The sequence below is a fragment of the Eublepharis macularius genome, chromosome 5, assembly GCF_028583425.1.
Source record: "Eublepharis macularius isolate TG4126 chromosome 5, MPM_Emac_v1.0, whole genome shotgun sequence".
In the NCBI taxonomy this organism is placed as follows: Eukaryota; Metazoa; Chordata; class Lepidosauria; order Squamata; family Eublepharidae; genus Eublepharis; species Eublepharis macularius.
The window spans coordinates 18911309-18924308 of NC_072794.1; the positions used below are offsets into that span (position 1 = coordinate 18911309).

Here is a 13000-nt window from a genome sequence, read left to right on the forward strand (position 1 = left end):
AGAAAACCACAGCTCCTGCCCCCAGCCCTCCAACGGTTGTAAGACTTGGTCTGGTTACTCTACTGTTGGGATGATTTTTAAAAAAGGCTTCCACATTGCTGGAGTGATGTCACTTCTGGAAAAGTGATGTTACATTGCTGGTGTGATGTTGAAGTGATGCTCTAGGATTTGGCCAAATCACTGGTTTTACCGTAGAGTTTCCCCCAAATCCGACAGCATTGCCTTGACATAACTCCAGCAATATGTCGTCACTTATGTTATTCAGCAGAAGGGATGTCAAGCCACCAGTGCTGCGCCGTTCCTCCCCATCCCTGTGTGCCCCCCTCCACTGGTTGCCAGACATCAGCTGGCAATCCCAACTAAGACACAGATGAGACTAGTGGCCTGATCTGCGAAAAATATTTCCTATCCAGATTCTGCAACCATCTCCCTCCACAATTATCTAAATCACTACAATTTCTTTCCTTGAACAAGACACTAAAAAACCACAAAACAATTCTGAACGTAGTTTTAAAAATCCCTTTGCCACTGAAACCTCAGGGAACAGAACAGGCAGGGGTCTGTCCGTTTGAGCTCATACGTTTTGCTTTGTGAAGCCAGCCTGGAATTCAGAATGTTTGCAGTTGCAGATGGCATTCAAGGCACATATTTGCAATTGTACTGATGCTTTAGCTTAGAGATTATAAGGTGTATTTGCAGACTCAGCCACCATCTAAGACAGCTGGATTAAGTCAGGCTGAAGCTTTAGATGGGTACAGGAGAAGTTAGATCCAGAGTCAAGGGTTGCTTGCAGATGCTGGGGCCAGTAGTGTTGCTGCTGCTGGTGCTTCCAGTGGCATGCCAAACAGACACTACAAAGTGCACGATGAAGGACTCCATCCCTATTCCGCACGAGTGGTACCAGCCAGGGGACCTCCTCATTGGTGGGATTGCTTTCCTGAGTGTTTACCATTTCCATGAACTAACCTTCAATGGCCATCCTTCACAGGAGCTGCTCAAGCTACCACAGTAAGGAATGAAACATTTTTTCTCTTGCTTCTTGTAAGGAGACCTTAAACTCTAACCACCTTTATAATGTATGTCAGGATAGACACAGAGCGCATGAGCTGTTTTCACTACAGAATCCTCCTTTTGGGTCTCTTTCTGAATTGTGTGCCTCCTGCATTTATCTGTATCCACTGGGGCCTTTTGATCTCACAATGAGATTTCTTTATATGTCAGAGCAAGAGGGAAGGCATAAGGTGATATTTGAGGGATGGGGTATGTCACACCAAAGTTGAATGTAGTTAGAAATGAGCAGATTCTTTAGAGAACAAATGTATAAGACTGTGGAACATGGGGGGATGACAGAAATATATAAACCCCTGTTCAAAAGTCAAATTTATGAGTGATTGTGGAGCATGGAAAAATGTACGAAAATGAGAAGACGCTTCATACATAACAGGAATTCAGATTTTTTAAAAAATAATGTTGGCACAGGTGTAGGAGACAAACTATGAAAAGAATCCAAATAACTGCTGTTAGTACTCTCTTGATGATAAAGAACAGTCAATGGGACTCCAGAAGGATTACATAATGTGAGAGTCGTACAGTCAATATCAAGGACATGTCAATAAGCAATACCATAGGAAAGAAAATGCATGTTTACAAAGACATGGCAAAAAATTCAATATAGATATGCTGAAGCTCTTATCTGTTTCTCCCGATCTTTTCTTTTCCTCCAGTTGCACTTTTTCCGCCCAGTAAAATCTCTGACATCATTTTAGACTGTGTTTTGTTGTCCCTCCCAATATTCATCATGGTTTTCTTCTCTACTTAGTAGACATGATATTTTCTTCTTCTTTCTAATGCTGAAATCTCATGATGTTTGTATGATTTGGCAGACAGCAGCTTCTCTCTTTTTTTCCCATTTGTTTCCCTGTTTGTTTTAAATGAAAAACTGTCTTGTTAGCATCATGCATCCCTCATTTTGAATTTTGGTTTAATGTTGGGATCCAACACAGAACAAAACGTTCCTGACACCCCCACTCTTCTTAGTCCTTTGACTCAATGAAATTATATACCTCAAGAAGTTGTGGACTGTGGTGAACAATCGGGGGGGGGGGGAGTAGCAGGAAGGGAGAATTGGTGGCAACTGCAAAATGAGACTGGATCCAAATCTATTTTTTTCAAAATGGTCACATATACATTGTTAAGAGTAAAAGAATATATGGGGAGAATGGATGAAAACATTTGGGACCATATGTGCTGTGAAACATTTTGCTGATGAAAAACAAGCAACAATAGTTCCAGATGTTGCACACCAAACTCTTTTAGCCTGCATTCCCTCCTACATGGTAAAATCTAGGAGACCACATGCTGAAGGTGTGATGCATTTATTCACTCAAGAAAAGCAAAATGTGATATAGAACAGCCTGGTTTGGAGATTATGACATAATGATAAACATAGAGTAACATGTTTAAATGTTCTTACTTCATCCTGCTATGAAGTTTTCAATCCTGGCCCATGAAGGTGTTATGAAACCTTTGCTTTGAAAAGTCTTGACTCAGCACTTTCTTGAGCCTGGCTTTGAAATTCTAAAGAATCTCAACTGAAGACCAAGGAACTCAAAATGGGAGCAAACTTGTTCTTCTCATATAAAGCTACCTCCACGATGTAGCATAATGAGCAAAGAAATGCTGGCATTATAAACAATTACAAATAAATTGCAGCTAAAGCTTTCAGAGGAAGACCCCTATTTGCCTGAATGCATAAAACAACTCTCCTGTTAAGGGACATTTAAATCTCCTTACAGTATGTTCACGAAGTTCTACCAGCACATCCTTGCATTGGTGTTTGCAGTAAATGAGATCAATGAGAACCCCAAGATCTTGTCCAATGTCACTCTCGGGTTCCACATCTATGACAGCTACAGTGACCTGAGGATGGCCTATCGAACTATTCTGGATATGTTGTTCAAACTGCATAGATATTTTCCAAACTATGAATGTGACACTCGAAAAAACCTAATGGCTGTCATTGGGGGACTCAGCTCTGATATCTCCTTCTGTATGGCAAACATCCTCCATCTTTACAAGATTCCGCAGGTAGGCATTTGACAAATTGTACTCTCTTCTGTAGGATTCAGAACCTAAGAAGAGCCCTGCTGGATCAAAGTGGTGGTCCATCTAGTTCAGCATCCTCTCTCATGAATTGGCTAACCAGTTAGTCTGCGGGGCCAACAGTAGGGCATAGAGGCCGAAGCCTTTGATCTGTTGCTGCCTACATGAGGTCAGCAATCAAGAAGGAATATGGTTAATGGCAAAATCAATCACTGCCTGATAAATGAACAAAATAAATATAAGACAGCTGGGTCTTCCTTGACCTGACTTACCTTGGCTCCTGCAGGAGCCAAAGAGGCCCAGAGGGTTGTTTCAGTGGGTGGAGATCCTATCTTCAAATTAGGCAGAGGTATTGGCATTTCAGAAGCCGCAAAGACACCACCAGTGGCCTCGCAAGGGGCAATGGATGGGAGGGAGCCACAACACAATGAGAAAGGTCCTCTTTCTTAGGTAGGGGGGTCTCAGGAAGTACTGGGAATATAATTTTTTTGAGGGGGGGGATTTCTTCCTCATGACTGTTTCCCAGAAATTGCATCATGTACTCTAATGATTCAGGAAAATTTGTTTATCAATTGCTAACATGAAAAAAGACATGAACCCATCCTAAAAATATCTTGGTATTTCCCTTTAGCTCCCGTATGGCTCATTTGCCTCCAAGGAGAGGGATGCAACACAAGTGACTTCATTTATTCATATGATTCCTAATGAATCTCGTCAGTATATGGGGATTATCTGGTTGCTTCAGCATTTTGGATGGAGATGGGTTGGGCTCTTTGCTGCAGATGATGATGACGGAGAACATTTCCTGCAGGTACTGGAGCCATTGCTGTCCCAGAATGGAATATGTTTGGACTTCACAGAAAGAATCTTAAGCCAAGAGCATTTTAATTCCTTATATGTTATTGCAGATTTAGTCTCAAATATATATGTGCCTCTCATTGACAGCAAAGCCAACACATTTATCCTCTATGGAGATAGTAAGACTATTGCAGCACTTAATACTTTGCTGCTACTAGGCAATCTGAAATACAAGGAAATCTCTTCGTTTAGGAAGGTGTGGGTTATGACTACCCAGGTGGATTTTGCATTATCAGGCTTTCAAAAGGGATGGGATTTTGAGTTCTTCCATGGTGCCCTTGTCTTCAGAATTCACTCAAAGGAGCTTCTAGAATTCCACAAATTTCTTCAGGACATGAAACCTCCTGGGAAACAAGGAGATGGTTTCTTCAAGGACTTCTGGGAGCAAGCATTTGACTGTACATTTTCCAATGCCTTGGAGCCTACAGATGCTAATGGTACATGTACTGGGGAGGAGGCGTTGGAGATCCTCCCTGTGACTGTTTTTGAAATGCACACAACTGGCCACAGCTACAGTATCTACAATGCTGTCTATGCCATAGGGCACACTTTGCAACTCATCGACTCTTCCATATCCAAGGAGAGATTGATGATGGGTGGTCAAAGAGCTGAACTTCAAGATGTCTCACCTTGGCAGGTAATGCTTCCACAAGCTCTCTCTCTCTTGTCGGGATGGGGGTGGAGGTCACATTCCATTGACTCTGTGCCTTTATGGGTTTCTCAGTTTCTGGGCATACGGGAGAGAAAAGGGCTAGCCAGCCTTCCTGGATCCCTAATTGCAAAAGAAACTCTGGTGTAAGGGAACTCAATGTTCCATAACAAATAGCAAAAGAGATTTAGTATATTTTTTTTCTAGCATTAAAGTGCAAAGTGCTAAAATAGTGTAAAACCCAAGAAACCAATATATGTACAGTATAAATAACCTTACAATAAATAATCAATCAATAGTATAAATCAGGGTTGGACTTTAAGAAGTATTGATTGATCCTGCTCATTTATACTATTGATTGATTGTTGTAAGTTTATTTATACTGTATATAGATTGGTTTCTTGAGTTTTGCACTATATTAGCACTCTGCCCTTTAATACTAGAAAAATATAAAATATTATACTAAATCTCTTTTGCTATTTGTTGTGGAACCTTGCGTTCCTTTACACCAGAGTTTCTTTTTCTCCGGTGGAGCCCTTCTAGCTTCAGTTTTGTACTTCCTGGATCCCTGTGCAGCTTGGCTCCCTCTCTTTTTCTGCTTGCCTTTTCCTTCTCTTTGAGTTGCTGCCACCTTCTGGCCCTCAAATGGCTCCTCCTCCTAAACAGCCCCTAAAGGCTTTCACCCCCTTTACTGCTTTCCCATTAAAAGGCTCCACTCACATGTAACTTGGGGATGAAGAGATCACCTTCTGCCCTCTACCCCTTGCCTCTCCTGGGGAAGTGTGTCCCAACTGGGTGTGGAATGATCTTGGAGTCCAGGCTAACCGCATCCAAATTATAAGAGAGTTTAATAACATAATTGAAGTGTAAGCATGCAAGCAAGGATTCAAAGGAAAAGTGGTATAAGCGCAAATCCTTGGACCCTGTTCTCACTTATCCCTCACATTAAAGTATGGACAAAGAAGAAACAACCACAGCCCGGCTATTGCAAAAACTCACTCTACTCTCTATTATGATAGGACTGAGCAGGAGTTTTTGGAAGGGATTGCACCTGTGATTCAGGAGGCACAAGGAGATGAGGCTCGATAGCCCCTGCTTCATATCTAATTGCAACATCTTTAACAGAAACAAATAAATTGTAGTCAACCAAGAGAATTAACTGGCTGGAGTGCCTGCAGGAAGGATAAAGAATCTGGAGCTTTGCAGTTTAGAAAAATAGATGACCAAGAGGGGGACAGGATAATGGTTTAAAAAATTATGCCAGGGTGGAAACAGTAGATTTTTAAAAAATATATATCAGTGATAGGCCACCTTTCTCACTGAGACTCAAGACGGATTACATAGTGCGAGTCAGTACAATCAATATCACGACATTTCAATATACATGTAATGGGTATATATATGCAATTTGCAAGATTTACAGAGAAAGAAAGAATGAAAACAAAGGTTTTTAACAGTGTTGAAACAGAGCATAGGCAAACTCCATGACTGAATTATTAAACAGCTTAGGAACTAACCAGTAGTTGAACCATTGGTGTGATCCAGCAGGTACTCCTCACAGAATATAACAATATGGCTGCATTGCCAGTCTGGGTCTAGATGCAATGACACAAAATGTATCAGCAAGGATCAATATCTGTAAATCCTGGCATGAAGACATTGATATGTTTGTATCTTTTCTTCAACCAGATTGACCCGTTCCTTCAAGGCATTTTATTTAATAACTCAGCTGGTGAAACAATATCCTTTAATGATAACCGAGAAATGGGAGCTGGATTGGACATAATGAACTTGGTCACTTTCCCAAACAAATCCTTCAAGATGGTGAATGTTGGAAGAGTGGATCCCAGTGATGTGGAAGGGAAAGAATTCATGATTCATGAGGATTTGATTGTCTGGCCAAGAAGTTTTAATAAGGTGAGGATTATAAAGTACAAGCAGGGGACCCCCAAAGAATTGTGGGGGCATTTCACAATACTCTTGTGGTTGCCAAGCAATTGCCACAATGATATTGAGGTTCTTCAAGCTATAGGCACTGCTTCCATTATTTGTGGGGGGCGGGAGGAGTTAATCTCCTAATAGACTTTTTTTTTAGATTTCACATTTTGCTGACTTAGCCGGAATAAGAAACAGACACAGGCTTGGAGATAAATGGCCATTTATTAATATAACAACAATATAAACTGCATAACTACGGCAAGGGCCAACTATGCAGTACAGGTCAAGCCACGGGGTCACACCTGACCACCGCCTTGGCCTGTCTGGGCAAGCCCCAAAGCCCCGGGTGTAGGCCATCCATTGAATAGTTGCAACCCGGCCAGCCAGGCTAATGGATCCCCCCACCAAGCTCCTAACGCCCCAGCCGTACAGCATGAGGGAAGGAATTGTACCTGGGGATCCCTGCAGGCCTCTGCCTGTGCTGTGGTAGCCGTCACAAGCATACCGCACTGATGGTAGACCCTGTTCCCCCATGTCTGGGGGAAATGCCAGTGGGTGCTCACCGGCCTGCTCCCTATTCCCAAAAATCTCCTGCCAAGGGAACCTAAACGGCACCACCCAGGCCAAAACCTTTAACCTCTGCCAGCAGTGCAAGGTAGGTGAAAAAAACCCCAAACCAACAGCCAATCAGGAAACGGGCAAAAAATTCCTACCTGGCTCTGGAAACAGCAGCTGGCTAATCCTGCATTATGACAGGGCGAGGTGGGTGGGCCAAGCAAAAAGGTGGCACTGAGGGGCTGGAAGAGCAGAGCAGCCTTCTAAGGCGCAAGCTCCGCCCCCAGCCGAAATGACCGTATGCCTGGGAAGGGGGTCTGTCTCCTCCCCGGGCAAGCCAGCAAAATATGGCCCCCAGCTTATGCAGCGTTGCTGCGGCTGGGTGTGCCAGATTCTCACAAATCTGGGGCTTTTTTCAGGTTTGTAGAACCATCTGCCTTGTCTGTTCATGTTTCCCGTCTCCAGATTATCCACAGATCTGACCGTCTTCAAAATTAGATATACTGATTTGGATGACTGGAGTGGAAGAGTCCCAATTCTAGGTTTTTTATGCTGAGAAAGCTCGATAATTCACATTCAAAAACTAAAGAGAAATTTGACTTCAAAGTGCTAAATATTTGAAAACATATGAAACACCATGACCGCTTGTCCATGCCTTTGTTAAAATTTGGAGGGCTTGTGAGGAAGCCAGATAACATTTCTGCTGTGGAGTGAAGGCTGAGCAATACATTTCATTTCTTTGGGTTTTATATTTTCCTCATGAAAGAGAGATGCTGCAAAAATAATATCCTGATAAGAAACATACTAGCAGGTTACTGGATCCCTAATGTTCTGTGAAATTCCATTTCAACAGTTGGTTTCTGATAGGAGAATTTTTTTTAAAAATTGTACTCTGCTGTCAATTATTAATTTCCCTACTACAGCTTCCCCAAATATATTCCAAGACTCCAATCAGAGTGATAAAAAGAAACAGGAGTTTTATTATTTCCAAATAAAGCTCAGTTGCATACTCTCCTTAGCCCATAAGCATGAAGAACAGTTACATCAGAGAATCTATCTTTGCACTAATTATTTACAGAATAAAAAATCACAAAGGTTAATACAAACATGCCTTCTGAATAACATTTTCCCAGAATGCATGGCCCTCGAAACGCTTAAGTGACAGGTCAGTTATACAAATGTTTCAAAAGCCGAATCCATATTTTTGTTATGAGTTCGAAACACTTTGGGAAAGAAGCTTCTCCCAGGCTAAAATCTTGGTCATGGAATGAAAACAAGATGATGTTTACTGTTTGCTCAGAGACTTTTCTTGCCTACCATGAGATCTGCAGTTAATCTCAGAAGTGAGGGAGAAAGAATTTGCCATCAGAGCAAGTTTACCTCATGTGTCTGTGTGTTTTTGCTTGAATGAATGCTCTCATATTAGTTTTAGAGGAGGGGGTCCCCAAAAATCCCTTAACAGTTTCATCAGCTAATGGCCCATCCTAAGTCCTTTTCACATTTTTCGATAGGGACAGCCCTTGTCTCTGTGTAATGACCGCTGCAAGCCCGGCTACCAGAAGAAAAAGAAGGAAGGGGAGAACTTTTGCTGCTATGATTGTGCTCCATGCCCAGAAGGGAAGATCACAGACAAGACAGGTAGTTGATGTGTGGCCACATTGTGCACATAATGGCTTTGATAATCCACTCCTGCAAGGAACTAGGAGTGTGTACACCACAGAAGGCATCTGGCTCACTACAGGAGCAAGGGCTGCAAGTCTGTCTCTTCTTCACTATTGTGTGATCTCTTCATGGGCCTGCTGTCTTTGTTCGTCCTGTCAGGTGAGGGGAGAATAGGGCTGCCAACTCTGAGTGGGTTAGTTCCTGGAGATCTGAGGAGAAGAAGGAGCCCAATAGGGATGTGGTGCCAAAGACCCAACCCTCTGTAGTTGCTATTGTGTTTCCAAGGGAGGTCAGTGGTCATTCGAGGAGAACTCCAGGCCCCACCTGCAAGCTGGTAGCCCTGGGGAAGAACCTGGGTGTAGCCCAAGGGATCTACTCTTGGGTCTGAGAAGCTGAGAGTGGTTCGCTGAGCTGAGGCTTCAGGAGAAGGCCTTCAGCCAAGGCCTCGGAGTCCAGGAACTCTGGAGGTGGGTCCAGTCTGGTGATGCTGGGCATATTCTGAGGCCTGAATCTTCCCTTGAGGTGTTTGTCCTCTGAGGAGTCTGGTTCCAAGTCTGAATGCAGCCCAGGAAGAGTCTTGAGAATCTCTTACTAGCCTCTCCTACAAATACAGTTTAGCCACCAGTGCTCTAAGCCTTGTTTGAGATGTAAGGGCTGGCCCAAAGGCACCCATTGTCCTCGTAATGTTCTTCAAAAAGTTGTGGCAATTCTCACTCTTATATATATCAAGACAAGTCTCCGGACTGATTCATTAACACCCAGCCCATACCCCTGGACCTAGAAACATGAAATTTGGAGAGTACGTTCTTTTCATGATGTAAACACCCACTAAGAAGGGATTTTCAGAAATTCGCTTCCCTAAAGGTGTAAAAAGAGGTAAAATGTGTTTTCCCAAAGGGATACAGTTTCCCTTAGTGACTGGCAGGCTGCTGCCTGCTTGTACCCCGCCCACTGCCAGCTCGGCTACTCTTCCCTGATTCGGCCAAACTTTCAAGATCATTTCCATATGCGGCTTGATTGGGCCTCACCTCCCCATTTTAAACAGTATACAGTTGTTATTGTGAATCATTGAATGTGTTCTGAGGTAAAATACACCTCCCAGTCATCTGCTAAAAGTTCATTAGGACCGCCAATCTCCCTGTGGGGCCTGGCTTTCCTGTATGACTGGCAGGCTCCTTACTGGTTGCACCCCCCCCCCATCTTTGATTGGTCAGCTGTGGAACTCTTTGTTTTTAGGTAAAAATCAATTAAAGGTACCTGCAGAAAGTTGAAGAAAGTCAATACAAGACTCCTGAATAGGGATAACATGCTTTACTTTATTCAAACACTTTTGTGAAGCTTGGGTACTATGCTATTATACTACAAAACCACCATAAACCCACCCACCCCAAATTCAAACAATGTTACTTACTGAAAATATTATAACTGGATTTAAAGTAATTAAATACCATAGTGAAGCACGGGTAGCAAGCTAGTTGATAATAAAAGTAAGCAGGAATGAGAGCCTATAAAATGTGTCTTTTTATAAAAAAGCAAACACTGAGAAATCATTGCAAGGAATTTCTCCCTCTCTGACCTGATTGCAAAGGCAGTAATGAAAATTGGACCTGAATTGGACCGGATGGAAGTTGGACTTGAATTGAGACTGAGATATGACCCATTTCCCGTTTTTCCCAGATATGGAGGATTGTATCAAATGTCCAGAAGATCAGCATCCAAGGACAGAACATGATCGATGTGTGCCCAAGACTCTACAGTTTCTGTCTTATCAAGAACTTTTAGGGATCACTTTGACAGCCGTTGCTCTTTCTTTTTCCCTGATCACATTTTGGGTTCTAGCAATTTTCATCACACACCAAGATACCCCCATAGTTAAGGCCAACAACCGCCATATCACCTACGCTCTCCTCATTTCCCTCTTGCTGTGCTTCCTCTGTTCCTTGCTCTTCATTGGACGACCTGGGCAGATGACCTGTTCCATCCAACAATCTGCTTTCAGTATCATCTTTTCAGCGGCTGTTTCCTGTGTGCTGGCCAAAACCATCACTGTGGTTGTAGCTTTCATGGCTACCAAACCGGGATCCAACATCAGGAAATGGGTGGGGAAAAGACTGGCCAACTTCCTTGTCCTTTCCTGTTCCCTTATTGAAGTGTCCATTTGTATCGTGTGGCTGGGAACCTCCCCCCCGTTTCCAGATTCTGACGCACATTCGCTGACTAGGGAGATCATAGTTCAGTGCAATGAAGGATCCGCCGTCCTGTTTTACATTTCCTTGGGCTACTTGGGACTTCTGTCCCTTGTCAGCTTGAGTGTGGCTTTCCTAGCCAGGCATCTGCCAGACAGCTTTAATGAAGCCAAGTTCATCACCTTCAGCATGCTGGTATTTTGCAGTGTTTGGGCGTCTTTCCTTCCAACCTACCTGAGCACCAAAGGGAAATACATGGTCGCCGTGGAGGTCTTTTCTATCTTGGCATCTGGTGCTGGGTTGCTGATCTGCATCTTTTCCCCCAAATGCTACATTATTGTTCTGAGGCCTGAGCTGAATAATAGGGAACAGCTAATGAGGAGGGCAAAAAATTAAAACCATCCTATTATTTGTATTCTGGATCATATATATAGAAAAATGACCATGGGTCTAACAGAGGTGTCAGTCTAATCCATTCCTCTTATACATCTGAAGGAAACACAACCAATTTATGACTAATTCATATAAATTACACTTGTGATCGCATGATTACTGAATATTGTTTCTTAACATACAGAATTTTGAGGTTAGATTTCCATTGTGACAGTGTTGCCTCTTGATCAGTTGTTTATTAAATTTTCCATAATTGACAATGGGCTTTAACAAACTGTGGTGGATGTAAATGTCATCAATACTTATTTGCCATATTTCCTTTATAATCCCCTTGATACTTTCTGAATAAAGGAATGCCTTTTTCACTGAATGAATTAATCCAGAATAACTTCTTACTGTGGTTCCAAAATCACCATCACAGATCTAGATTAGTATTCTAATTTCATGACTTTCTTTAAGAAGACACTCGGCATATGCTTGAGTCACTGAGGCATCTTATAAATGCTGGGATACACATGCCGTGTCCATAAAATAAACTTGCCGAGACAACAGAAACCATTTTCCTGAGCAATTGTGGCATATTCCAAATCCTGGAATCAGGGCCGGATCTAGGGGGGGGGGGGCGGCGCCACCAGGAAGGTGCTGCCTTTTGCCTGCCCTGTAGGGCAGGGGGTGCGCGGCAAGCCGGCTGCCCCCTGTCCTGCGGGGCAGGTGAAAGCAGCATGGAGGGCCACACTGCCTTTTGCCTACCCTGGAGGGCAGGGGGTGCACGGCAAGCCGGCTGCCCCCTGTCCTGAGCAGCAGGCGAAAGCAGCGTGGGGGGCTGCGAGGCCGCCTGCTCCATTCGCCTGCAGGGAGGCGAATGGGGCAGGTGGCTTCTCAGCCCCACACACTGCCTCCGTCCGCCCTGTGTAATGACGTCACCAAAGTGCCGTCATCACGCAGCATGGAGAGCATGCTCTCTCTGCGCACGCACGCGAGGCAGTCAACCAAGGGTTGCCCCGGGCGTTGGCAACACTGGATCCGGCGCTGCCTGGAATACAAATGCCTTGTACATAAAACAAACTTTGTGTGGCAGATATTCAAATTAATGTCAATGTATAGGTTTTCCACAGGTTGTCTGGTTAACAAAGGGAGCTGCTGTAGCATAGCGGTTAAGTGGCTGGGCTGTGAATCAGCACTGTACTGGTTTGTATCCCACTACTGCCATGAGCTCAGTAGGTGGCCTTGGGTAAGCCATTCCTCCCAGCCTCAGATGGCCAGCTGTATCATTCATCCATCCATCCATCCATCCATCCATCCATCCATCCATCCATCCATCCATCCATCCATCCATCCATCCATCCATCCATTCATGTTATTTATATTCCGCCTTTCTCACTGAGACTCAAGGTGGATTACATAGTGTGAGATTAGTACAATCAGTGGCAAGGAGAAAGGCAGGCATTTCCATACAGTGTCAAGAACATTTCCTTAAACAATTTCATAGGGTAAATGAATACAGTGTCAAGAACATTTCCTTAAACAATGTCATAGGGTAAGTGAATATAAGTTTACAAAGACATAGTATTAGCAAGGATCCAATATGGGGTTGAAGAATTGCTGAAACAGAACATAATCAATTCAAATAAATCAGGCAAATGTTCAACCGGAAAGG

General features: G+C 43.4%; 1 protein-coding gene across 1 annotated transcript; it reads left to right on the top strand.

Moving 5' to 3' along the window:
- Window positions 1–865: 865 nt before the first annotated feature.
- On the top strand, window positions 866–11346 carry LOC129330266 (vomeronasal type-2 receptor 26-like). Its single transcript, XM_054980305.1, has 6 exons — window positions 866–1008; window positions 2796–3087; window positions 3734–4597; window positions 6299–6526; window positions 8614–8740; window positions 10442–11346. Exons 1-6 carry the CDS (start codon window positions 866–868, stop codon window positions 11344–11346), a joined length of 2559 nt encoding a protein of 852 aa, XP_054836280.1.
- Window positions 11347–13000: the final 1654 nt, after the last annotated feature.

Coding starts and splice junctions, on each gene's coding strand:
- LOC129330266 (XM_054980305.1), top strand. CDS start 866: ATGAAGGACTCCATCCCTATTCCGCACGAGTGGTACCAGCCAGGGGAC. Junction 4,598..6,298: donor AAGATGTCTCACCTTGGCAG/GTAATGCTTCCA, acceptor TTCTTCAACCAG/ATTGACCCGTTCCTTCAAGG. Junction 6,527..8,613: donor GGCCAAGAAGTTTTAATAAG/GTGAGGATTATA, acceptor ATTTTTCGATAG/GGACAGCCCTTGTCTCTGTG.